This window comes from Nilaparvata lugens, chromosome 1 (assembly GCF_014356525.2).
Source record: "Nilaparvata lugens isolate BPH chromosome 1, ASM1435652v1, whole genome shotgun sequence".
Lineage (NCBI taxonomy): Eukaryota > Metazoa > Arthropoda > Insecta > Hemiptera > Delphacidae > Nilaparvata > Nilaparvata lugens.
Window position 1 is genome coordinate 72,285,702 of NC_052504.1, and position 25,417 is coordinate 72,311,118.

Genomic DNA, 25,417 nt, shown 5'->3' on the forward strand with positions numbered 1-25,417 from the left:
AGAGAAATTTTAAGACTTTCAAGATATAGAGTATTAAATAAAGACTTTTGAATACCGATTTCCATTCAAGATGATTCACTGAAGTTTTTACTTTTGACCAAGTTTGTACTTGAAATCGTTTCGGATAGGGCCTATGAGATACTTAGGTTTCACTCCAATTGAAGTTTCGTGGGGTTACTAACCCCACGTTGTCTATGCGTTCTTGAAATTCTTGGGTTCTCTCAAAATCAATAAAATTCTTGTGTGGGGGTCCCAAAAAAGCTAGTGATGTAGTATGACTGACGAAAATTTGTATAGATGGGGGGGGAGTGTGTGTGGAAGCCAATTTTTTTCTGAATCAATGGGTTGGGAGGGTAAGGGGTCAACCGAGTAAAGCAAGTTTGATAATGATGTTGATGTGTTGTGAAAATCATTACTTCAATACTTCAGTATCTTATCATTTAGAACACTTTATAAAACTTTAATAGCCTACACTTGATAATACTCGATAATACTTTAATATACTTAGCAATACACAAAATTATGGTGGAGAGGCTACTGATCCATGACAGACGGCAATCATAAGTGTGGTGATTTAAATTTCGACAATGTATAGGATGTATTGGGCCATCTATACATGGTCGAAGACTCAAGATAATACACTATAGCTCTCTAGAATCGACATCCACGAGAATAATATTCACAATTTAAAACTACCATAAACTAGAACTTCGCTTTGCTCTTTGAATAGGAAATATAATTAGTGTTAAGAAGCCAATCTAATAAATGAATTCTTTAGATATAATAAGAAGCCAATTAATTGTAATACTGTAGTGTGAAATTGAGTGTGTATTATTGCAGTTGTTTTTGTGTATTAGGTCTAAAGCTAAGGTTAAATTCTTAAAGTATTTTTCATTGAAGTTCCTGGCTCGTAGTTATTAGTTGCTAAAATAGGTGACGATTAAATATTGCTGAGAATCTGTGCATTTGGATGAACGAATCCACTGTAAGCTCCCAACTAATCACAGATTCAAATAGATGTTTAATAGTAGTATAATGTCAGTAAATTTTACAGGAGAGGAGAAACTCTCCGCCGTTTAAATTGGTGCACAACGGTGGGATAGACTGCAAGAGTGTCTTTCAAACCTCATGTCTAAGAAGTAAGATAAGAAGTTAGGATAAGAAGTAATAACTTTAGTTAGTTCTTAGTTCTTGAAGACCTAAACTTTATTTTAGTTCTTTGTAATTAATATTCCACGTTGTGCCATGAAGATTAACTAAGTCATGGTATAAAGAAATTCTCGGCGACATAATTTGATATCCGGTGTGAGGTGAAGAGGTTTATAGAACACCTCCACCGGTTACAGATTGATATCCGGTGTGAGGTAAATTGGTTTATAAAACACCTCCACCGGTTCATTATAAAATACCTTTCTAGTATTCAATGTATTGATATCACTGCGACTTTGATGTTGCCTCTTCTTACAAATAAATACTACCCTATCAATGGAACAGTTGAAGAAATTGTTTGCAAACTGGCTAGGGAAACAATAGTCCCATCTGTACTCCCAGAATTCGAAGAAACTGTACTATAGTGTGAGGGTCAGCTATTGTTGTAGATATTCTTATTTTTATGAATATTCGACACTTTCCTTCGAAACCTTCCAGATTGTAGACTGGACAGACAATAAGCCCTCTTGTGAAAAAAGCACCTGTTTCTTCCGAAAAGAGTTTCAGCTAGAAAAGGTTTTGTTATGGAATACGTTTGAACCTCCGATAACATCACCCTATGTTTTTGGCGACCCATTTCCCTCTTAGCAGGTCACTTTCGACTCATTTATGTAATTCGAACAAGAATGCAGCTTTCAAAGCCAAACAGCAATACAAACATGGATACAAAGAACTTCTTTCCTCTTCAAAGAAGATGAGTGAATATTTCAAGATGATAATACAATATTGTCCATATATGATTTGCTAATAATAAGGATGGAGAAGAGAATTACAATCATATTACTTTCTCTTATAATCATATTCATTCGCAAAGTTGAAATAGATCTTTCCTGTTGAATCTATGATAAAAAACGTGAATTATCTCGATTTCCGAGTTTCAAAAATGGCCATGAATAATTTTTTGTGGAATCTATCGATTGGAACTCAACAGTTATGTAATCAGGGCAGGGTGATTCCCCCTGCCTAGAACTGTGGTTCTCACCTCTCAAATTTTCAAATTCAGTATTCATTTGGTGAAAACGTGAATTTTCTAGATTTACGAGTTTAAACTAGCCATAAATAATTCCGTATTTAATTTTTTCATTATAACTTACTGGTTCTGAATCTACGATGACCTCCTCTTCATATAACTTTCATAATCGATGATCTATAAGCATATTTTTGTGCTCATCTGACCAAAATACGTTCAATTTGTAGAACTTGAAGGGCATTATTTTTTTGAATCCTGTTGTTCCAAATATTTACATGGAACTATTGTCATAACTCATAAGGAACTGTAGAACTATTGATTCTACATCCAGAACAGTCAATTTTCGATGTAGTTCTGGATAATGTTCTTCCAACTTTACACTGGCGTTGATAATTAATAGTAAAGTCAAGCGCTGGCTTATCTTCGACCTCTATTATTCGTAGTTTCGCATGCATAAACTCTCAATAATTTGTATATTCTATATTTAATTCATATATCAAGAATGAAGGGAGGGAAAGATGATGATTACAGTGTGGGCTAATGGCTAACCAATTGAGTTGATTGAATATTTTTTTAATCAGCTTATAATTCTGAACTTTTTCATCTGCCATTTTAAAAATATGTCAATAGTTTTTTCAATTTGAAATTTGCATTTTATAACTATTTTCATATTGTATTCGACTTTTTTTACAATATCTGTGATTGATCATTGAATATATTTATGATTCTGCGATTTGAATGATTTATTTATAACCATCCATAATAAGTATCATCCTCCTCCTACCCCTCCTCCTCCTCCTTCTCCAGAGTATGATAGCTGATGGCAAATGCATTTGAATGCATCAATCAATTGATCACATCAAGTAAGATTTATCGATCAACCAAGTTCATTTTCAATAAAGACGTGCAATCTATGAGCTCATTCCAGGAAATACAAGTATTAGATAGTTGTTTCCTCCTAAAGAATGTCTCCTTTTGTGAAATGTGGTGCATATATGTGAGTGGGTGAGTGTGCATGTTCATTGAATCATAGGTATATGCTTAGTTTTGCCATGTGTAGACAAGGAATGTCAAAGTCAAGGACCAACTAGCGTCGATGAGACGGCGGCCCAGTATTAGTCTTCAAAGGCAAAAACAATCCCTAAAAATAAACTGGAAATAGATTCTTTTCATAGATGAACACATAGTTAAGACTAATCTAACATGATTAATGTGCCTGCCTGATTTTCCCTCTGCCAAGTCTACAGAAGAGTTAGAACAACATCTGTCACATAAGTGTGAAGTGAAATTTCGTCCCCGAAGATTGTATGTTCCAAGTTTTTAAAACTGAATTAATCATGGAAAGAGTAATTAAAAATGCTCTACAACATCTTTTTGTATATAAAGTCTTAAAGCTATTCTATGTCAGAGCTGGCAATACTGGTACAGAGAATTTATATTACAATACTAGAAGAATCACACAAAGAATGTTTCGTTTACCATAAGTCAATAAATCAATTTTCAAGCAATCGTTCCAATATGTAGCTCCAAAATACTTCAATCAACTACCATACGAAATTAAATCATCTGAAAATATTAAGTCTTTTTACTTTCCTTGCCCTATTACCATAGGTAAGGAAAGTATTGCTTTCCGAAAAAATTAAGGTACCCCAGTATACAAATGTCTATACGTTTCAAGATCCCCTGAGTCCAAAAAAGTATTTTGGGTATTGGTCTGTATGTGTGTGTGTGTGTGTGTGTGTGTGTGTGTGTGTGTGTGTGTGTGTGTGTGTGTGTGTGTGTGTGTGTGTGTGTGTGTGTGTGTGTGTGTGTGTGTGTGTGTGTATGTGTGTGTGTGTGTGTGTGTGTGTGTGGTGTGTGTGTGTGTGCAATACAAGATGACGGCGAAAATGTTGTCAAAAACAGGGGTTTTCGCGATTTTCTCAAAAACGGCTCCAACGATTTTGATCAAATTGATACCTAATATATTCATTGATAAGCTCTATCATTTGCCATAAGTCCTATATCTGTAAAAATTTCAGGAGCTCCGCCCCATCTATGCAAAGTTCGATTTTAGATTCCCGATTATCAGGCTTCAGATACAATTTAAACAAAAAAATTTCTAGCGGAAAAGATTGAGCATGAAGAACTGTACAATTAATGTTCAGTAACATTTTCACCTAAAATTGAAAATAAGCTCGGAATTCGAGAAAATGTTATTATTCAATTGCAAACTGTTGATTCTATTAAATCATTCACTATTTCCGTAAATAGACTATTCAATCACTAGTTGACTGAGAATATGCAGGAAAAATTCTGGAGAAATCTGATTTTGATCTTATCAGTGGCGAAGTATTGTAGCTATTCCTTAAAAAAATTATTAGACCCTAGCTGAGCCTCTGTACCGAATATGAACATTTCCCATTAATCAGTTCTCGAAAAAGTTAATATCATCTATGTATTAGAGTTGAAAAAATTTCTGAGTAAATGTCGAAGAACGAATAATATACAAAACTTTCAAACTATTCATTTTTCTCTTTCAAGTTTTAATCTACCGGTACTTGAAAAATCTATCAGAATGCGTTGAAAAACTGTAAAAAGGAACTCTCAAAAGTAGCACCCCATTACCCAAACAGAACTTGTGTATTAAGTTTAGATTTTCAAGTTCAGTCACTCCTGAAAGCCCTTTGGTAGAATCTTGATGCTCTCTCTACACAATATCCACACTAGACTCTACTCTAGCTAAACCTCTGTAGAACCTCAGATCTAAACTTTTCTGTCAATCACTTTTCATAAAACTGAGAAAAGCGCCGATTTTGGGCGTATCTTCTGCAAAATGTTACGCCCTTCTGACACACAATTTTCATAGCCTAGCTAGAAATCTGAACTAGGCTAAAATTCAAAATTATCTGTTCAATAATTGCTCTTGATAAAGCTGAGAAAACGCAAATGAACGCAGGAAAAACGCCGATTTTGGGTGTATATTTGGCGTAATTTCCAAGTAAATATCCAATATCATGATCAAAGACCAGGCTTTCCCGGATGGATTGTGTCAAAACTCAATTCACTTGTATGGCATCACAGACCAGCAAAGTCATAATAAAAAATCTTCTAAACAATAGAAGCTCCTCCCAATTAGCCACCTTGATATGCATTAGGTGTTCCTGAATGCAGAAGGTAACCAGTCTCAGTCAACTAGTGATTGAATAGTCTATTTACGGAAGACGTATTTGACTATATTTGATGAGAGGAAGCATGCTTAAAAATGGAGAATGCACTCGAGTGAAACAAGTATGCTGTTCTCATTTCTGGATGATTCATCCGGGGCTAGATGGATGAAACGAGGGACGCAAACCTGCTAGCTAGTATTATAAAATAATCATTATTTCGAATATCTAATGAAAGCTATATAAATACAACCAAGGAATTGTACTATTGTGCTACTGCAAATATTGAACGATTAATTAAATAGCAAAAGGGAATTCGTTGAGCGGTCTGGACACAGTTTTTTGACAGTTTTGCTCAACGAATTTCCTTCTGTCATTTATTTCAATATTATCAGTACAGTAGCAGAATAGCAGTCATAAAAGATACTGCGTGAATCATGAACCTAAAAACTGATGACATGATAAATGCTTTTATTGAACCTTGAATTTGGATCACCGTACAAATATTTGAAACTTACATGAATTGATCTTGGAAATTGTTGCTTGAGTATTTCCAATACTTGAGGAATCAAATCTTTATCAATCTCCTCGAGTTTGTCGTCTTTAGAATCATCATTGAAAGGCTTTGACGAACATTCCATACTGGACAGATGACTTTTGAAGTTCTATGTGTCTCTGGAATCGTTGTCATAAATTAAAACAGGAGAAAGTTGACAAGTCGGTAAACTAGGCTTACATTATTTCTATTTGTTAAATGAATAACAACTTATGCCCATTTTTAGATGATAGACTGAAAGGAACTGCGGTAAGTTACCGTAACGTAGGTTTACTTCAAAGTAACAAAAAGATGCTTTTTCAAACATGAACCATGAAGTCAAATATTACGATGTGGCCTAAGTTGACATGGGTAACAAAAAATAAGATCTTTTATGAAACGGGAGAGAAATAAAAAAACTTGAAGTCGTATGAATCACATACCAGTTCAATTATTGAAGTATTGCTGAAACAAAATAAGGATAGGCTATGAGTTTTAGTTATTTATTTGTTGTAAAACTACCGTACATTGTGTGAAGTTATTGCAAAACATTTAATTGCAAGAGTCCAAACTACAAAAATATCAAGATTGTAAGATTTAGTAGATAGGTAACAGACAATAAACTTAAATAAATAAATTAGAAATATCTCATAAGTTACATTATATATATATATATAATATATATATATATATATATATATATATATATATATATATATATATATAATGTAACTTATGAGATATTTTAGAAATAAAATAAAGGAACCAGTGTCAAAGTGGTTCACTATCAATGTTATGTTTTCAGATTGAAAATTTGAGTGAAGTCACGTTTTGATAGGTCACCATGATAATGGGGGATTTCAATGCAAAAGTTGGTGAGTTGAAGACAGATGGATGTACTGGTGAGTATGGTCTGGGTTTATTATTGAATATAATTAGATATTTCTAATTTATTTATTTAAGTTTATTGTCTGTTACCTATCTACTAAATCTTACAATCTTGATATTTTCATTATAAGATTGAGATTTCATCATTGAGATTTTATATTTTCCAATATTTTCAATCTCGACTCACCTTCACTGCAACCAATTTTATCAATCCCCAGCTCCAGCTTATCAGACATCTTCTGATATATATATTTCTATATATATATATAATATATATATATATTATATATATATATAATATATATATATATATAATATATATATATAATGTAACTTATGAGATATTTCTAATTTATTTATTTAAGTTTTAAAAATTTTCAATGTAACATGAAGAAGATGTCTGATAAGCTGGAGCTGGGGATTGATAAAATTGGTTGCAGTGAAGGTGAGTCTCAAGTAGAATTGCAGCATGAAAAATGTGATACCACTCGTAATCATGCCGACAATTTGAGTGAAGTCACACAAGCTAACTTCACTACGGCTGCTCAAATGGAGCACAATTCATTAATTTCTTCAAAAATTCCAAAATCCATGCTGACAAGCCGGCAACAACTGACGGCAAATTGCTACAAGAACATAAACTCAAAAGAAAGACACTTAGGGCCTAATCTTGAAACAAATGTTACTTTGATTATATGAATATGATAGAATATAAGTTATTAGTTACAGGCCAAAGGCAGGAACAAGAATATTATTGTCATTATTAATGTTATGCTTGATTGTTTTAAAAGATATATGTTATATGTTGAATGTACAACAATAATAAAAATTTGTAACTGAAACAATATTTCTTCAAAGATAAGAGAATTGTTCAGGCCTAAAAATGTAACAGGCACATTCCGTTGAGGAAAAAAATCCCTTAGGGATAATTTAAAAAGATAAACAAAATAAAATTGCATCCTCTTGAAGAAATTTAACACTTGAAAAATTAAATAAAAAAAAGTCTAATCTTATAGTTACCATACATATTACTGTTATCTGTTATAAATTATGTGTAATCAATGTTATGTTCTAGTCTCCTACCAGGCGCCTCCCCAGGTGGTGGATAGGGGAACGCTCACCAGATATGGCAGGTACTGGAGAAATAAAATAACCAGGGCGGACCAAAACTAGCACATGTAGTGCCTGTCTCAGATTGAGCGACTACAACCGAATGATTGTCGGTATAAATTATCCGTTTCTTGCAGTCCAACAGCTTCGGGTGGAGGAGACTGAAGAAATCTGGGCACTCTTTTGTCCATAGAGTAATAAATTGCTCTTAAAGGCGGAGGAATCATATTTGATCAACGGCATAAGGATACAGAAGGCAACGGGAAACCACTGTATTAAAGACCCATTTGGGTGTCCTTTGTAGAACTCATCATGGCAGTGTTCAATACTAAATTTTCTGGAGTAATAAGTTCCCTCCCCATTCGGATCTCCGGGGGGAACGGCAGCGAACAATGTTGTGAAGAGTGTAGCATCAATGAGAGTTGCTACGTGGAATGTAAGGAGTTTGTATGCGGCAGGGAAGCTTGATAATGTGATAATAGAGATGGAAAGACTGAGAGTGGATGTACTTGAGGTCAGTGACGTTCAATGGCCAGGCTCTGGTAGGTGTGCTTGTAAAAATAATATATTATATTATTCTGGAAATGATGACAATGCACACAGGTATGGCGTTGGTATTATAGTAGATAAGCAGGTCAATAAATCAGTGACAAGTTTTGTTCCATATTCTGACCAGATTGTAATGTTGCAAATAGAGTCATGTAAGGGAAAGATTAATATTATCCAAGCTTATGGGCCAACTGCAGATAAAGAAGATGATGAAATTGAAGATTTCTATCAACAACTGGGAGAGGTATTAAAGTCTACCAAAAAGGAAGAGGTCACCATGATAATGGGGGATTTCAATGCAAAAGTTGGTAAGTTGAAGACAGATGGATGTAGGCTACTGGTGAGTATGGTCTGGGTTTACGGAATGAGCGTGGGGAACGTTTGGTAGAATTTTGTCAGAGTGAGGATTTTGTAATAATGAATACAATGTTTGAAATGCCAAATCGCAGACTATATACATGGAAATCACCCCAAGATAGAGTCCAATATTGTCAGAAATCAAATAGACTATAAATAATGATCAGGGGAAGATTCAAGAATTCAGTCACATCAACTAAAACTTACCCTGGGGCAGACATAGGATCTGATCATAATCCAGTTGTTGCAGTGGTGAATGTAAAGCTAAAGAGGCTAAAACGTAAGAGTATGAAATGTGTGATGGAAACACGTTTAAATGAATTTTCAGTAATGAATGATGCAAAAGAGAAAGTCAATCATAATCTTGAAGTTGTAAAAAATGATATTAAGGCCATTGAAAATGTCAATGACAAGTGGAGTAACATAAAGGATGCATTGTTTAGAGCTGGTAAGGACACATTATCTCCGAAATGGTGGAAAAGAAGGAATGGATGACGGATGCAATACTCAATCTGATCGAGGAGAGACGAAATTATAAAGGTAAGAATGAGAGAAAGTATAGAGAAGTGAATCAACTAATTAAGAGAAATATTAAGGAGGCCAAAGAAGAATGGGTTTTGGAGAACTGTAAAGAGATAGAGGAATGTGAAAGTAAGTTTGACAGTTTTAATATGCATAAAAAGATTCAAGCTATGACTGGTGGAAGAAAGACAAGAGTGTCTGTTCTTAAGGATAAAAATTGTAAAATAATTGCTGACATAAATGAGAAGATGAAGAGATGGACTGAATATATAGAAGAGTTGTTTAATGATAATAGATCAATAGTAAATGAGGTTCATACAGAAGGAACAGGACCAGACATTCTTAAAAGTGAAGTAGAGTATGCTATTAAAAGATCTAAGGGGAGAAAGGCTGTGGGTCCGGATGAAATTCCTGTGGAATTGTTGAAGCTCATGAATGACAGCACACTTGATATCCTGGCTGCGTAATTTAAAAGAATGGTATGGCTGCAACTCAAGGGAACTATTCAAGGCTGCAATCAATAAAGTGAAAATTGCCGTGATGATTTCCAACCTCCGATAGGAGAAGGAACCAAAAGAAGAAGAAGAAGAATGTTATGTTATTATGGTTGAAAATTTTTTATTTAGCAAATTGTTATATTGTTCAAATATTTATTATCAATGTTATAAGCGCATATTTATACTAGTCAATTAGCGTGACTATTTATATTATATTATGCACATGAGCTATTTAACAAATTTAGCATGAAAATACAGCATCAACCATATAAAATAAATTAGCATGTTTAATGTCAAAATTGAATGTTGTCAAGAAACGAATGAGAACAACTTAATTGAATTATTATAGATCAAGGTCACGCCATCAGCAATGAAGAATTGAGGGATACAAAAGCATAAGACTTCTATTATTATTTGTTGAAATTATTTATTGAGCATATATGAATTAGCCTGAACAAGTTGTACACCACTATAGAACCAAAAATTATTATTTTCCAAGTCAGTAATATTATCTAATCTGTCATCTTATCTGTTACCTATCTAGTCAAACGTCTGTTATCTCGTCCACTAAAATTGTTGCACCTGAGAAAGCTTTAGAATGTCTTTAAATCATTATTGTAAAATACCTCATAATCACTGAATTGAATTGTATTTGTTATTGTTCGTAAGTAGATGGAGGACTTATATCCACTATTATGACGTAATCTTTACAATGTTATTTTTTGTATCATTATTATTTTATTACAGCATGGACCGTTTATATTGTAATTTTTGCGGAATAACCGCTAATGCGATTGATTGATTGAATTCCAACACACTATTTCTTGCATAGTGGAGAGTAAGTCCCACTTGCATTCTCTTGGATTAAGATATGACTTGTCCAGGTCAAATGTACCCCTAAAAATCATGCATTTTTGCAGCATAAGATTTAAAAGTACAATTCAGTGAGGACTTGAGAGTATTTATTGGAGGAACGATTGTGTTAATGTGTGAAATTGTATCACTGAACTGTTGTTTTTCTGGAGATGAAATTGATAGAAACTTGATATCCAAGTTTCATCAATTTGGAGGACTTATGTAAGGATACAGTTCAGAAAGGATGAGCCATTAGCTGATAAACAATAGTTTGAATATGCTGCCAGAGGCCGTCAACTTGATGACATCATGAATCGATTTAGAGTGACCAATTGGAAAGTAATAATAATGATATTTGTTAATTGAAAGGCAATTTGTGAACTTAATGGGCTAGAAAAATATTTAATATTATGATCGTCACAACTAAAATGACAAATTCATAAAATGGTTATATCATCTTTGGTTGGTAATTCTAAAGTCAGCTGACTCTAGATGGTTAAAACGAGAAACATTTTGGTGATGCTCTGTTCTTGTCTTGTGCTAATCGATTCCTGACTGACTGTGATACCTAATTGATCTCAACTATTTCTTAAATGTTTTATCTGTTTTTCTAAATGTAAATTATAGTTGGTAAAAGAAGTAGAAACTCAAATGATATAAGAAGTAAAATCCAAGTTAAATTTAGTTTGCTCAATAATCTATCGCGAATGTAAAGCTAGTAGGCTGCCAACATGTTGAATTGAACTAAAAGCAAAAAGAAAAGTTAATCTCACTCCCACACAAAAATTAGACAAAGGGCACATAAGTAATAGTTTTAGTGACCACTAGTTTTTTAAGTCAGGCAGTTAAATTTATCTAAAAAAGAGAGATCCATTATATGAGACTTAATAGTACAAATTTTCTTGTGCCAACTTCTTTGTTGAGACAAATATTCCTATTGAATATTGTCCCAATCGCTTCAAACAAATAATAGGCTGCATATTCGATACAATTGTTCTGGTCTCTGTGAATATTTCAAGCTAGCAGTATTCATATTATCATCTTGTAAGGGTTTAAGTTCTGGCTCACCCAACTGGCCATTCGAGCAAAATTAAACATCAAGGAGGCCCTGAGGTGAGTCAATCATTGAATTTCTATCATAATGTAAGAAAAAAATCCCCCTTACAATATATATATATATATATATATATATATTATATATATATATATATTGTTCGGATGTTATGAATGTTCCCCTTTATTGTCTGGCGTTGTGTGGTGGAGGGGGCAATTAAGGGGTGATGCATATAGCATAATCGCGGCCAGTTGCCGATTGACAGCCAATCGAACAGCTCACTTCTAGTGATTTCGATTTTTGCAAAGTGATCTATTGATTATTTATTGTGATTTATTACAAGTGTCGTCTTGTCTCATATTGTGATCTGGACCCGGGATCCTGGAAGCAAGGAGGATTTGGACATGAAGGTAGGCCTATGTTATTGTGCACTTAGCCATTTTAATTGTTCAACTTGCTACCCAACGCCAGACAACCCAAAACTTCTCGATGTAATTATTGATACAGTCCACAAGCCAGAGTGCTGTTTGAGCCAGCCTCTGTCAAATAAACATTGGTCCTCCGGGCTGGAATTGATTTGTTAATCGAATTTGAATAGGACATAAGTTTGAAATATTGTCTAATAGGTTTGTCGTTTTTTATGCCTATTTTATTCTTGGTGTTTCTGTGTATATGGCTTGTTTTTGTCGTTGTAGATGAGTATACGCTCTATTTGTGGTATTCTTAAGAAATGTGGGCTCAATTTAAGTTGGAAATTGAGTAGAACAAGTAATATTTTTGTAAATAATTGTGTCGTAGCTTTATTGTGTAAGATTGTTGCATTGGTGCCACAAGGCTGGACTGGCAAGTTTGTGTCGATAAGTAGAGAAAGACTTATACGTCATCTAGCTGTAACATTAATTGGAACTGTTACTTTTTTCAAAGGATACTTGCAGTTGTTTGCATTGATTATTGTCGTTACTTCGTTATTAATAGCAGATATTGTTTGTTCCAAGAGTATCGATACAGTATTATTAGCCTTGTAGCCGATCATTTCTACCGAGCATAAGTTGAAATGCTGGCTTGGCTTGTATGATTAGATAAGCTAGCCATTGTTCATTACACTACTTCATTGTGTCGCCTGCTCTCGTGTTTTCCCTCTTATTCTTGTTTGGTTCTTTGTCTCACTCTCTCTCTCTCTCGACAAGCGCTCACTGTTATCGCCTCACTATGGGTGTTATTGAAGATTTGACGTTTCAAAGAGATGCATTAATTCGTAAAATAAAACGGATTAATGAAATTGCCAAAGCTGTCAAAAAGATCCGAAAAATAAAAAAATGAAGAATTTATTGAAAGTTATGGGTGAGCATATCGATCACCACCAGGTGGAGTTCAATGATATAATAGATAAGATGCAGAGCTACTATAACAAACAAAATCCTCGATTGGAAACAAATGAACTTGAAAGTTTGATGAGCCAATTTGATGAGTTTTTTTTCAATGTCAAGGCTATTCTCGAAACCTTACCATCCACTCAAACAAATTTGAATATTAGTTCTTCCAATGTAGCTTCTTCACCTACAACTGGAAATATCTCGTCAGTAGCCCTACCTAAGCTTCCTTTAATGACTTTTGATGGCGATTTGAAAATTTGGAGTCAATTTAAAGATTTATTCGAAGCCACAGTTCATAATAATGGCCAAATTGCTGACATACAAAAACATATGTATCTTCGGTCTTTACTGAGAGGCGATGCACTGTCAGTCATTTCTGTAGTCCCATTGACAAGTGATCATTATGCTGAGGCATGGAAATTATTATTGAATTGCTACAATGACTCTTACAAGCTGACTGATGCATACTTGCAAGCAATTTTTGATATGCCAGCAGTTAATAAGCAACCAGACTTGCTACGAAAATTCATCACTCATTTAGCTGAGTATATTGCAGCACTAAAACCAATTGGTCATTCAGTTAATGACTGGTCGATTCCATTATTATTTGTCTTACGTAAAAAACTGACTGAAGAATTGAGAGAGAAGTGACAGAGACTGCTAAGAAATGGAACAGTATCCAATTTGAAAAACTTCCAAATATTTTTGAATGATGAAGCTGTTATTTTAGAGGCTACCAAATCCACTGATTTATTGGGGTCATCTACATCGTCAGAAGCCTCCTCACGTAAGCAGTTTGGGAAATTAAAACCCACTATGGGAAATTACAAAGCTTCAGCTATGATTGTTAAATTGAAATCGGACAAGCTGAAATGTATTGAATGTAATAATTCTCATGAACTGGAAAATTGTAAAGTGTTCTTGAATCTCAAACCGTCTGATAGATTAAAACGTGTAAAAGAATGGAAACTGTGTATATGCTGTTTATTGGCAGGGCACTTTATTAGAGATTGTAGAAGAAGGAAGCCATGCAGTCACTGTAATTCGCGTCATCATTCACTCCTCCATTTAGAGCCGAGACAGCCGCCTGTTGAAAACACCAACACATTGGCCGGTAATAAGCAAATTAGCAGGGTAGACGTGCACGACGTCGCTGATCAAAGCCATCAAACATTTGTTACTGACTCAGCTAAGAAAGTATTTTCGAATGTAAATAGTTTCTTAGTATTGTTACCAACTTTTAAATTGGGAGTTCGAGGTAATCAAGGCAATTATCATAAGTTCAAAGTATTATTAGATAGTGCAAGCACCGAGTCATTCATTACAAGGCGATGCATGAAAAAACTGGGTTTAGTGGTACAGAAAACACATAGTTTGCCAATCTATGGATTATCTGATACTAAACTGGAAGTGACAGATGAAATTACTAACTGTGAATTTGAAATACCAAACTCCCCTTTATTAAAAATTACCGCATCGGGAGTCAACAAAATAGCAGCTACAAATCAGATAAAAAATGCGTACTGGGCACATATTGAAGGACTGGAGCTAGCAGATTCTGAAATTTTCCTTTCAGAGGAGGTTGATATTTTATTGGGTGCTGAATATTTCCCCTTCATTCTGACTGGAAGAAAGGTGATTGGTCCAGCAGGTACACCATCTGCCCTAGAAACTGTATGGGGCTACTGCCTGATGGGTAAGGTATCAGAGGAGAGTTCTACTATCTCAAATAATCTGTGCATGTATTCCAATGCTAATTCCGAAGAGTTGGTGAAGCGATTTTGGGTCGTAGAAGAGCCACCGAGGACAAAAAAAATATTAGAAAGTGAAATGGCTTGTGAGGAGATATACAAATCAACTGTTTGTCGTTTGAATACTGGTAGATACATTGTAGAATTACCATCCAAGGAAACAAATATGAGGGAGATATCGGGATATCTTGAAGGTAAAACTAATGTCGGAGAAAATGTTTCCATGATTCCAGAAGAAGAATTGGGAAATAATTTAGAAGAAGTTCCAGGTAAACAAGGTATAGCCTTCAACAGTTATTTACTGATCAACGGTAATTTAAGGAAAGAGTTAAAAGTGATTCATAGTCCACATGAAATCAAACCAATGGGAAGACCCATACCGAAAAGGGAAATTGGAGAAGATGTTTTTGATAGGGAGAAACGAAATTTGGAAGAGTTAGATGATGATAGACAGGATAATGTTGAAATAAAATGGACAAAATCCGAAAAGGGAGAAGAAATGAAAGAGTATACTCTAACAACTATGTCATATGGTGTATCATCATTGCCATTTCTTGCCATATTTACTATGCATCAGTTTAATGAAGATGAAGAAAAAATGTTCCCTGTGGCTTCTGAAGCCTTACGGTTTTCTACTTACATGGATGATATGGTTACATCAGTATCATCAATGCAGCTATCAAGTCAGCTATCAATCAGTACCAAGCAACTGCAGCTTACTGAATTGTTAAGCAAAGGGAAATTTGAATTGCTAAAGTGGGCCAGCAATCATTCTACCATTCTATCAAATCTCCCTCCAGAGCATTGTGCTATTGATGCAAAATATTTCACTTTGGAGTCTGATAAAACCATTAAAATTCTTGGCTTTCAATCGAATCCAATTGGTTACTATCTCTTCTACAGGGTGAAGGTTCCATCCAGTCTAGCTACAAAACGAAATGTTTTATCAACTTTAGCACAAATTTTTGATCCATTAGGATATTTGACACCTTTCATGCTTACCTTCAAGAGTATAATTCAATGTCTATGGCAATTGGGATGTGACTGGGATGATATAGCATCCGTGGAGGTAGTGAAGAGATGGGAGCTTTGTGTGGTTGTCCTAGTAGGTAGATTATTACATGAAGTTCAAGAAGTGCTTTCAAAAATTATAAACATAGATTATATGGCAGCTTGGACTTATTCAACTGTGGCAGTGAGTTGGATTCGGTCTTCACCTCATCGTTGGCCTAGGTTTGTGGCAAATCGTGTAAGTCAAGTACAGGAACACCTGTCTACAGAGCAATTCAGATATGTGTCAACCGAATGTAATCCAGCTGATTGTGCTAGTCGAGGACTATTGCTCAATGAATTAATTGGTAATTCTCCGTGGTGGAATGGTTCTGATTGGTTAGACAAACCACTGGAGTGCTGGCCACACCAAATCCACGGTAATGATGATGAAAATTCCAAACAGATTGAATTGGAAGCAAGAAAAATTACTCTAGCAACACAGAATAAAGACTCAGAGGAATCAATTCAATCGGTAAACTTGAGAAATCGATGGAGTTTACTCAAAAGACTTGTATCCTCATTCTGGAAATGTTGGTGATTGGAGTATGTATCTAGCTTGCAAACCCAAACAAAATTGTACAGAAAACATAGTAATGTTAACATTGGACGTATGGCTCTCTTACAGGAAAGTAACCTACTCCCTCTTCACTGGAGGCTTGGTCGAATAACAAAGATACTCCCTGGACAGGATGGAGTTGTGAGAGTGGTGGAGGTACAGACTGCAAAGGGAAGTCTAACTAGGGCTGTCAATAGGGTATGTCTCCTCCCTATTGATGAAGATTAGGCCTTATTGAAGGGAACTTCAATAAGTTTAGTGGTTAGTTTTTTTTGTTTCTCATTTTATATGTGGGAAAGGTTCCCAAGTTGCTTTGTTTCTTGTTTTTATCTATATTGGTTGTATATAGTCATCATTTCTCGTCCCATCCTCTCCTTTCCGTGGGCCTCCTACTCCCTTTTTATAAGTCTCCTCAAGGGCCCCTGAGGAGTGAAGATATTCTCCTTCTTTTTCCTAGTTTCCCTAGTAGGGTTCATTATAGGTGGTTTTTGTTTTTTGTTATTGGAAGTTCTTCCAAGGTGGGTGGAATGTTCGGATGTTATGAATGTTCCCCTTTATTGTCTGGCGTTGTGTGGTGGAGGGGGCAATTAAGGGGTGATGCGTATAGCATAATCGCGGCCAGTTGCCGATTGACAGCCAATCGAACAGCTCACTTCTCGTAATGTCGATTTTTGCAAAGTGATCTATTGATCATTTATTGTGATTTATTACAAGTGTTGTCTCATCTCGTATCGTGATCTGGACCCGGGATCCTGGAAGCAAGGAGGTTTTGGACATGAAGGTAGGCCTATGTTATTGTGCACTTAGCCATTTCAATTGTTCAACTTGCTACCCGACGCCAGACAACCCAAAACTTCTCGATGTAATTATTGATACAGTCCACAAACCAGAGTGCTGTTTGAGCCAGCCTCTGTCGAATAAACATATATATATATATATATTATATATATATATATATATATATATATATATATATATATATATATATATATATGACATTTTATTATTCGTAAGTCCTTGTAATTTTGCACTGTTTACAAGTGCACGTCCAAATTTAAAATGTATTGGATCGCCTGAGGGATTACTACAGTAAAGTCATTACTGTCACCCAGGTAGACACATCTGTCACATTCATAGACAATGTATTTCATTGTCTGCAATGGAGCTCCACAATCACACCCTGGAGAGTCTATAAAGTCACATTTGAAAAGAGATGCTTTACATCTACCGTACATTGTTCTGATAAGGTTTAATGCAACCCATGCGTGTCGAGGAAGGTCAACTCCTATAAGTTACATGAGTAATATTAGCTCAACCTTCTACTCTTGAACCTACTCTTTTCTGAGGTTAGTCGATCCTTGGGTCTAGGGGACCCACTTCTTCAATATTGAATATTTCAAGATATAGGCTAATGTTATTTTATGATTCTTATATGTCCAAGGGTTAATAATGAACGCAACGAGCACTTATGTAAAGAAAAAAAACTTCATTGTAATTTTAAAAATGAATTAATGAATCCTTGCATTTTTAGGGTGGTAAGAAGTAACATTTGGTTATTATTTTATATAAAGTGAACAAAAATTATAGTGATGAATGCTATGGTAGATCTTACATGGAAAACTACTAAAAAGATAGGAAAAATTGAAAGGTCATAGTTCACTGTTATGGTAGATTTTACCCTAACCTCAAAACTTATAAAATTTAAGTGATGGATAGGATTACATAAATCATAAAACCTACATGAAACACTATTAAAAAATGAAAGATTTATAAGGTCATATATAATAGGCCTAGCCCACTTTAAGGGGAGGTTTGGTATCCTTGGGATTACATCAAGTTCATTGGTTTCACAATCATCCTACTCAAGGTCAGTATTCTTGCACTATGAATTTATATCCAGCATCACTAATGTCATTGAATTCAAAATCTAGAAGTTAATTTGTACGGTACATTCTCAGAAGTCTCTGTTCAAAACGTACATATTGATTGCTACACTTGAATCTAATCATTATTGCACAAAAATGTACATTTAAAAGTAATGAAAAAGTAACGTCAGTCGTGACCCTTGGGTCCCGGGGACACAAAAGCGCCATTTCATGAAAATGAGTCACAGAGCTCGGCCAAGCTCTAGCCGGTGAGCTCCCCCTGTTATCTCAGTTATTATTGAAGATATCAACTCATTTTTTTTTTAATGAAAGAGGAAGACAAAATAAAGCATGCTAGCATATTTTTATACCATTTGATCCAATTTTAATATTAGAAATAGCTGTTTCAAAACTAACCTTATTTTGAAGAAAGGACTATTCTAAATTATAATTATTTGTATCAACTAATATTAAAGATATGGGACTCAATTTTTTTTAATGAAATAACAATAAAAAATATGTGTCGGTAACTGAATAACAATTTTAATCGATAAAATTTAATATTATTAATATTAATAGCAAATATTGAATTTTGTCTAACCTATATCCTATCATGTTTTTACTAGCACCATAGAGTTGTAGAGTTATAGAGTTGCTGCTATATTCTCTAAAGGTCACAAATTTGAAGCATGCTAAATAGAGTTGTCATCGGTTTTTGAAATTGCTGATAAGAAAGATTCCGATTTCAATTTGTTTGATTATTGATTCAAGAGTTCAATATTCATTTTATTGTTTTTTTTTATTATTATTGTTTTACAAACTTCAATTCGATATATTTAAATTCTAATTCAATCTACATTTTTTCCCATAATTAGAATACTTTTTTTTGAAAAAATTGGTTATCCCAATGGGTAATTAATTTGTGAAGTCTCATTTAGGAATTAATAATTGAAGTTTATTTATTTATTCAATCATTCAGAATTATACAACTTACAGAAAAGTACCACAGGCTAACTTACCCTTGAAACGGTTCCAATTATAATTTTCAGTATCTTCAATTTTTTCAAAAAAAATTCCAATTATGGGGAAAAATTATTTTGAATTAGAATTCAAATATATCAAATTTGTAAAAAAAATATTCTAATTCCATCAAAGTGCTAACCATTACTGTTGAACACATTTTTTCCTGTATTTAATGATATTGATGAAGTTGATAAAAAATCTGGAAAATATAAAAAATGTTGAGAATATTTTTATATGGAGCTAACCATTACTGCTGACCACATTTTCTCATGTATCTAATGCTATTGATGAAACCCTACCTACCAACGTTTAATGTGACTATCAAACCTTGAGTGATGAAGACTGAGCAAGCCTGAGGATTGCTCAGTCATTATCTGGTAAGGCTTTGTTATATTAGGTTGGGCTATGCTTGGTTAGAGGGGAGTTCAATGGTTGGGCTGGACTGCATTTGTTAGTTTGAGTTAGGCTTTGTTAGGTTGGGGATGATAAAAAACTTAGGTTACAAAGGTTTGGGTTGAAAAAGATTAGGTTAGGAGAACTGGTTAGGGGAGGTTAGATTAGAAAAATTTTGCATAGAAAGGATTTGGTTAGGAAGTCTTATCTTGGGAGAATCTTAGGTTAGAAAACAGTTGGGTTAGGAAAAGCTTAGGTTAGGGAAAGCTTTGGTTGGGGAAAGCTTTGGTTTGTGAAAGCTTAGGTTGGGTAAAGCTTTGGTTAGGGAAAGCTTCGATTAGGAAATGCTTAGGTTAAGAAAAGCACAAGTTGGGGAAAGCTTAGGTTGGGAAAAAATAGGTTAGGAAAAGCTAAGGTTAGGAGAATTTAAGGTTAGGAAAAGCTTATCTTAGGGAAAGATACGGTTAGGAAGAGCTCAGGATGGGAGAAGCTAAGGTTAGGAAAAGCTTAGGTTGGAAAAGCGTTGTTTAGGAAAAGTTTAGGTTAGGAAAAGCTTAGGTTAGGAGAGGCTAAGGTTAGGAGAAGCTAAGGTTGGGTAAAGCATAGGTTAGGGAAAGCTTAGGTTAGGAAAAGCTTGGGTTAGGAAAAGCTTTGGTTAGGGGAAACTTTGATTAGTGAAAGCTTAGGTTGGGAAAAGCTTTGAGTTAGGAAAAACTCAGGTTAGGAGAAGCTAAGGTTAGGAAAAACTTAGGTTAGGAAAAGCTTAGGTTGGGAAGAGCTTAGGTTGGGAAAAGCTAAGGTTGGGAAAAGCTTAGGTTAGGAAAAGCTTAGTTTAGGAAAAGCTTAGGTTAGGAAAAGATTTGGCTAGGAAAAGCTTTGGTTAGGAAAAGTTAAGGTTAGGGGAAGCTTAGGTTAGAAGCTAAGGTTAGGAGAAGCTAAGGTTAGGTAAAGCTTAGGTTAGAGAAAGCTTTGGTTAGGGAAAGCTTTGGTTAGTGAAAGCTTAGGTTAGGAGAAGCTTTAGGTTAGGAAAAACTCAAGTTTGGAGAAGCTTAGGTTGGGAAAAGCTTAGGTTAGAAAAATCTCAGATTATAAAAGGCTTAGTTTAGGAGAGATTTGGTCTTGGCCCAGGCTCAGTTAGCTTTGGTCGGACTTGTTCGGGTTAGTAATTATTTGACTTGATTCAAGAGTTCATTCAATTGAAATTTATCTTTGTCATGAGAAGATGTGGCAAAAGTAAAGGTTTGTACATTGTTCACCACTTCTTCAACTCCTAGTTCTTAACTTTAAAGTTCTTTGTATACTCCAAGAGTTCTTATCTCTATCTTTTGAAAAATATCTTTATCTCAACTATTGAATCCTATCTCAATGTTCAATTATCCTATTCAATCATCTTAATTACTATATAAATGTAAATGACTTGAACCTGACATAAATTGACCTGAACATAATTTTTTTTTATGTTTAAATTATTAGTCTTTTAGGATAAAATTTATATTACCAACACCTATTTTTTCTTCCTCTTCAATTTAAAAAAAATATATATTTATATCTTCAAAAATAGTTGAAATACAATATTGTGCAATACAGTATTGTGAGATACAATAGTTAGTCACATATAACAAAAATTACCAATTTCTGTTGTGTTTCTGGGTCAGCTTTAGAAACTCTAATGTTAAATTAATGAAAACTCCCCAGAATAATATCTAATTTCTATTTAATTCATCAATTAAATTGTACTTCAATACCGTATCCATGCTTGCCTGCAGTTACCGGTTCAATCACTTTCAAAGAAGTTGAATTGATGCCAACATTCATTTGAGCAATCGCTTATTTTGAAATTTTTAATTCGGCCATATCTGAGTCAGCTGTGCTATTGGCTTCAACCCTCCTAGTACCACGTGGTTGCATGAGACATAGAAGACCAGGTGGGGTCGTTTCCGACCCAGTCTCCAATTATGATTTTTCCCTCACAAAATTTCATTTAAATTCGAATGAAAATATAATTTATTTAAACATTCTTACTTACTTGATACTTGATACTTACTTGATACTTGTCGTCGTCCTTGACCGGGTTTACCAGACAGACTGTGTCATTAAAATAAAGGCTCATTAGCTAATTCTGCCAACGAGTAAATTGCTCTATCAATCAACTTTTGCCTGACGAGAGCGCTGAATCTTGCACGTGATGCACTTTTTACTTCAGTTGGGAGTCCATTGTAGAAGCCCAAGGCAGCTGATGGGAAGCCTCTCTGAGTAGCAGCCAACCGACATCGGGGAACATCCAGGTCAGTTGCATGGCGTGTATTGTAGCTGTGTATCTGATTTCTTGTTGACAGCTGCTGCAGGTTGTCTCTGACATACATCAAGGAGGACAGGATGTATTGGCTGTGGATGGTGAGTATCTTCAGCTCCTTGAAGAGTGGCCTGCAGTGCTCCCTGTAGTCCGCAAAAGTAATGGCCCTGATTGCTTTCTTCTGCAGGAGCAGCACATCATGGCAATAAGGCGCGTGTCCCCACAGGAGGATTCCATACAAGATGTGACTATGAAAAAGGGAGTGATAAGCTGAGACCAGGTAATCCCTGGAGACAATGTGTCTCAGTTTTCTTATAAGGAATATAACCCTGAAAGTCTTTTGCAGACCTCAGCCACATGTTGACTCCACCTCAACTTGTTGTCAACCCAAAAACCCAGCAGCTTCACAGGATCAGACTCCACTGCAGTCCTCTTGAGGGAACATACCAGAAGGTTAGTTTTCTCCTCATTTAACTTCATCCTGTTTGCAGTAAACCAGGACTTTGCTGCATTTAGTTGTTCCACTGACCTTTCTGCTGCCTCCTCTGTTGTTCGTCCTCTAGCTATCAGTGTGGTGTCGTCCGCAAAGAGGATGGACCCCTGGCTGTCTGGGAAGTCATTCATGAGGAGTATGAAGAGCAGGGGGCCCAATACAGAGCCTTGTGGCACACCATGCTTCATATTTCTAATACTTGATGATGCTCCTTCCAGTGAGACCACTTGTCTTCTGTTTTCCAAGTAGCACTTGATTGTGCTTAGAACTGTACCCTGAACACCATACTTGTTGAGCTTCCTAATCAGTATGTCATGAGGCACACAATCGAAAGCTTTGCTCAGGTCGCATAAAGGATTCATATATTTAAAAGGTGAAAAACAATTGAATGATTAAAAACTTTTTATATATGAGTACAAATATATATAGGCCTATGACTTTATAATATGAGTACAAAATTCCAGCTTTCCAATGGTTCTAAATCTACATCAGAGTGTGGTTATACCATGAACAAGCTTGCTGGTATTCACAACTTAAAAACTAAATCTGCATAAAAAAGGCATAGAAATACATAATGACATGTATAGATAGGATAAAAATAATCCAGTATAATTTATAAACTAGTTCTATTCTCTCTGGGAACTTCATAAGGTGTTTCTATGCATCTATACAGATTTCATTTCTATCTGTAAGTTGAAATTTCATTTCTATCATTACCCACGATCAAGTATATACAAGCTGAAAGTGTGTAATAACTATTCCACTTAATTAGAACGCAAATTGAATAGTGTAATTCAAATAATAAGCATCGAAATGAGTTGAACAAGAAAGGCCATGTGGGGTCGGATGCGACGCTGTTCTTGACACCTAACATTAAAATTGGCGATATTAAAAAAAGTTTACGTATCACGAACGTAAACTCTGGTCTGTGTCTGTAGAAATACTGAAGGAAAGGTTACATGGAAGGGGGTGGCGTTTCCCCCACCAACATGCCCACAAACCAATGAGCAATGGCGCCTGGGGTCGGATACGACCCAACGTGGTACTAGGAGGGTTAATATTAACAGTTTATTCTTCATTGTTATGTTAACATAACATCATTCTTCATTGTTGAGTCTCACTTCAGAAATTCAAACTGTTTTTTAATGTTTTAATTAGTCTTTCAAAATAAAATTCATAGAAGCAACACCTATTTTTCCTTCTTCTTTCATCAGAAAAAAATTGAGTTGATACCTTCAAAAATAGTTGAGATACTAATATATTTAGAATCATCCTTTCTTCAATATAAGGTTAGTTTTGAAACACTATTTCTAATATTAAAATCAAACTGAATTGTATAAAAATAGGCTAGCGCGCTTTTTTTTCCCTCTTTCATTAAAAAAAAATTGAGTCGATATCTTCAATAACAACTGAGATAACAGGGGGTGCTCACCGGCTAGAATTTTGCCCAGACTCTAACTCTACACCAATGTTGTATGTTGTGTCTACTGACATGAATTTACATTGGTCACAATAAACAGTAACGCGAACAGAAGAATAATCGTTATAACTAAAACACAAATTTCCAGTGCCCATGGGACCCAAGGTACAACTAGAAAGAAGGTTAAGTTGGCGCAACACAAAAATCAACTATAAAGAAATACACCGTACCTTGTATTATATGCCTCTTATAATAAGCTACAATAATCACTATAATCACTACAATAAGAAACTTCTCTTTTAAGCAATAAGAATAAGCTAACTACACCTACAGATCTTGACATAACTTTAGAGATGTGTAGTTCGCGAACGAACTAGTTCAAATGAACTACTCCAGAGTGTGAACTATTCACATCAGTCGGTCGTTCAGGCGAACTATAGTTCAGTTTGGCTTGGCTTGGTACTGGGTAAAATCAAAATGTCGTGGCTGATACGTACTACGCAGACGCATACACACAGTTCATAGTTCACCTAGTTCACCACAGTTCATAGTTCAATAGTTCCTTTGGTCCTAATTGATTTGTATGTCTGAACTATTCTGAACTAGCTGACGTTCGTCACCAGTAAAATAGTCACTAGGCGTTCAAAATCAAAATCGTTCGTTCATTCAGTTGGGAAGTTGTGAAAATAGTTGTATGTAATTAATAATTAATGTAATTATTAATTGTATGTAAAAATTAATATTATGTTTGTTTGCTTATATTGCTGGTTTTTGTGAAAGTATAAATAATTAATTTAACAATAAATAATTTTCTGTTAGTGAGGAATCATGATTGTTATTCTTTCAATTCCTAACCAACAGTCCCAGTTTCTATGACATGTCTGTTTCTTATAAACTTATTATAGCTATTTTAACTTGTTAAAATATTTCATTATCAACTTATCTTTAGTTTAATAATAATAAGTGGAAGCTATTTCGACTTGTTAACTTGATCTAGTCTAGAGGTGCAACAATGCAGTGTAATGAAGCTAAACTGCCAAATGTAGTCCAATCACACATTAATTTTAAAATGTGAACTAGATAGTTCAATTGAACTAGTTCCTTAAACTAGTTCACTTTAGTGAACGAACTAAGGAGAGATAGTTACGTTCAATGAACTACTTTGCCCATCTCTACATAACTTACATTCGCCTCTAGGTACCTTAGACCAGTTATAGATATAGATAGAATAGACACGGCCCATTGTATATTCATACTGAAAGTCGATGAAGCCAACATCTACTGCCACATCGCCCATCGTGACGTCAGCATCTGATAGAAAACTTCTGTAGAGTTTGTTTTGTATTTCAGCGGGAGTTTACCATTTTCATGAATGATAATTTACTCCCATCTGAAATAGACACAATCAGCCATGGAAAACAATTTAGACAAACTCTGCAAAAAAGGTTTCTATCCGATGCTGACGTCACGATGGGGCGATATGGCAGTAGATGTTGGCTTCAGAG

The 25,417-nt window shown here is 34.9% G+C and overlaps 1 protein-coding gene across 7 annotated transcripts in view; it reads right to left on the reverse strand.

The window, feature by feature from the left end:
* LOC111056071 overlaps positions 1-25,208 on the reverse strand; it is a 40,040-nt gene extending 14,832 nt beyond the window's left edge. For 2 of the 7 annotated variants that reach the window (XM_039442254.1, XM_039442289.1), the window contains exons 1-2: positions 24,143-24,262; positions 5,844-6,000 (exon numbers count right to left, since the gene is read on the reverse strand). In XM_039442254.1, coding sequence (XP_039298188.1) covers positions 5,844-5,966 — 123 coding nt within the window. In that variant the 5' untranslated portion in view covers positions 5,967-6,000; positions 24,143-24,262. Of the gene's footprint in view, positions 1-5,843; positions 6,001-6,303; positions 6,326-18,707; positions 18,910-24,142; positions 24,263-25,097 lie in introns of those variants that run through there. The other 5 variants (XM_039442304.1, XM_039442297.1, XM_039442273.1 and 2 more) reach the window with 4 other exon arrangements.
* Positions 25,209-25,417: the final 209 nt, after the last annotated feature.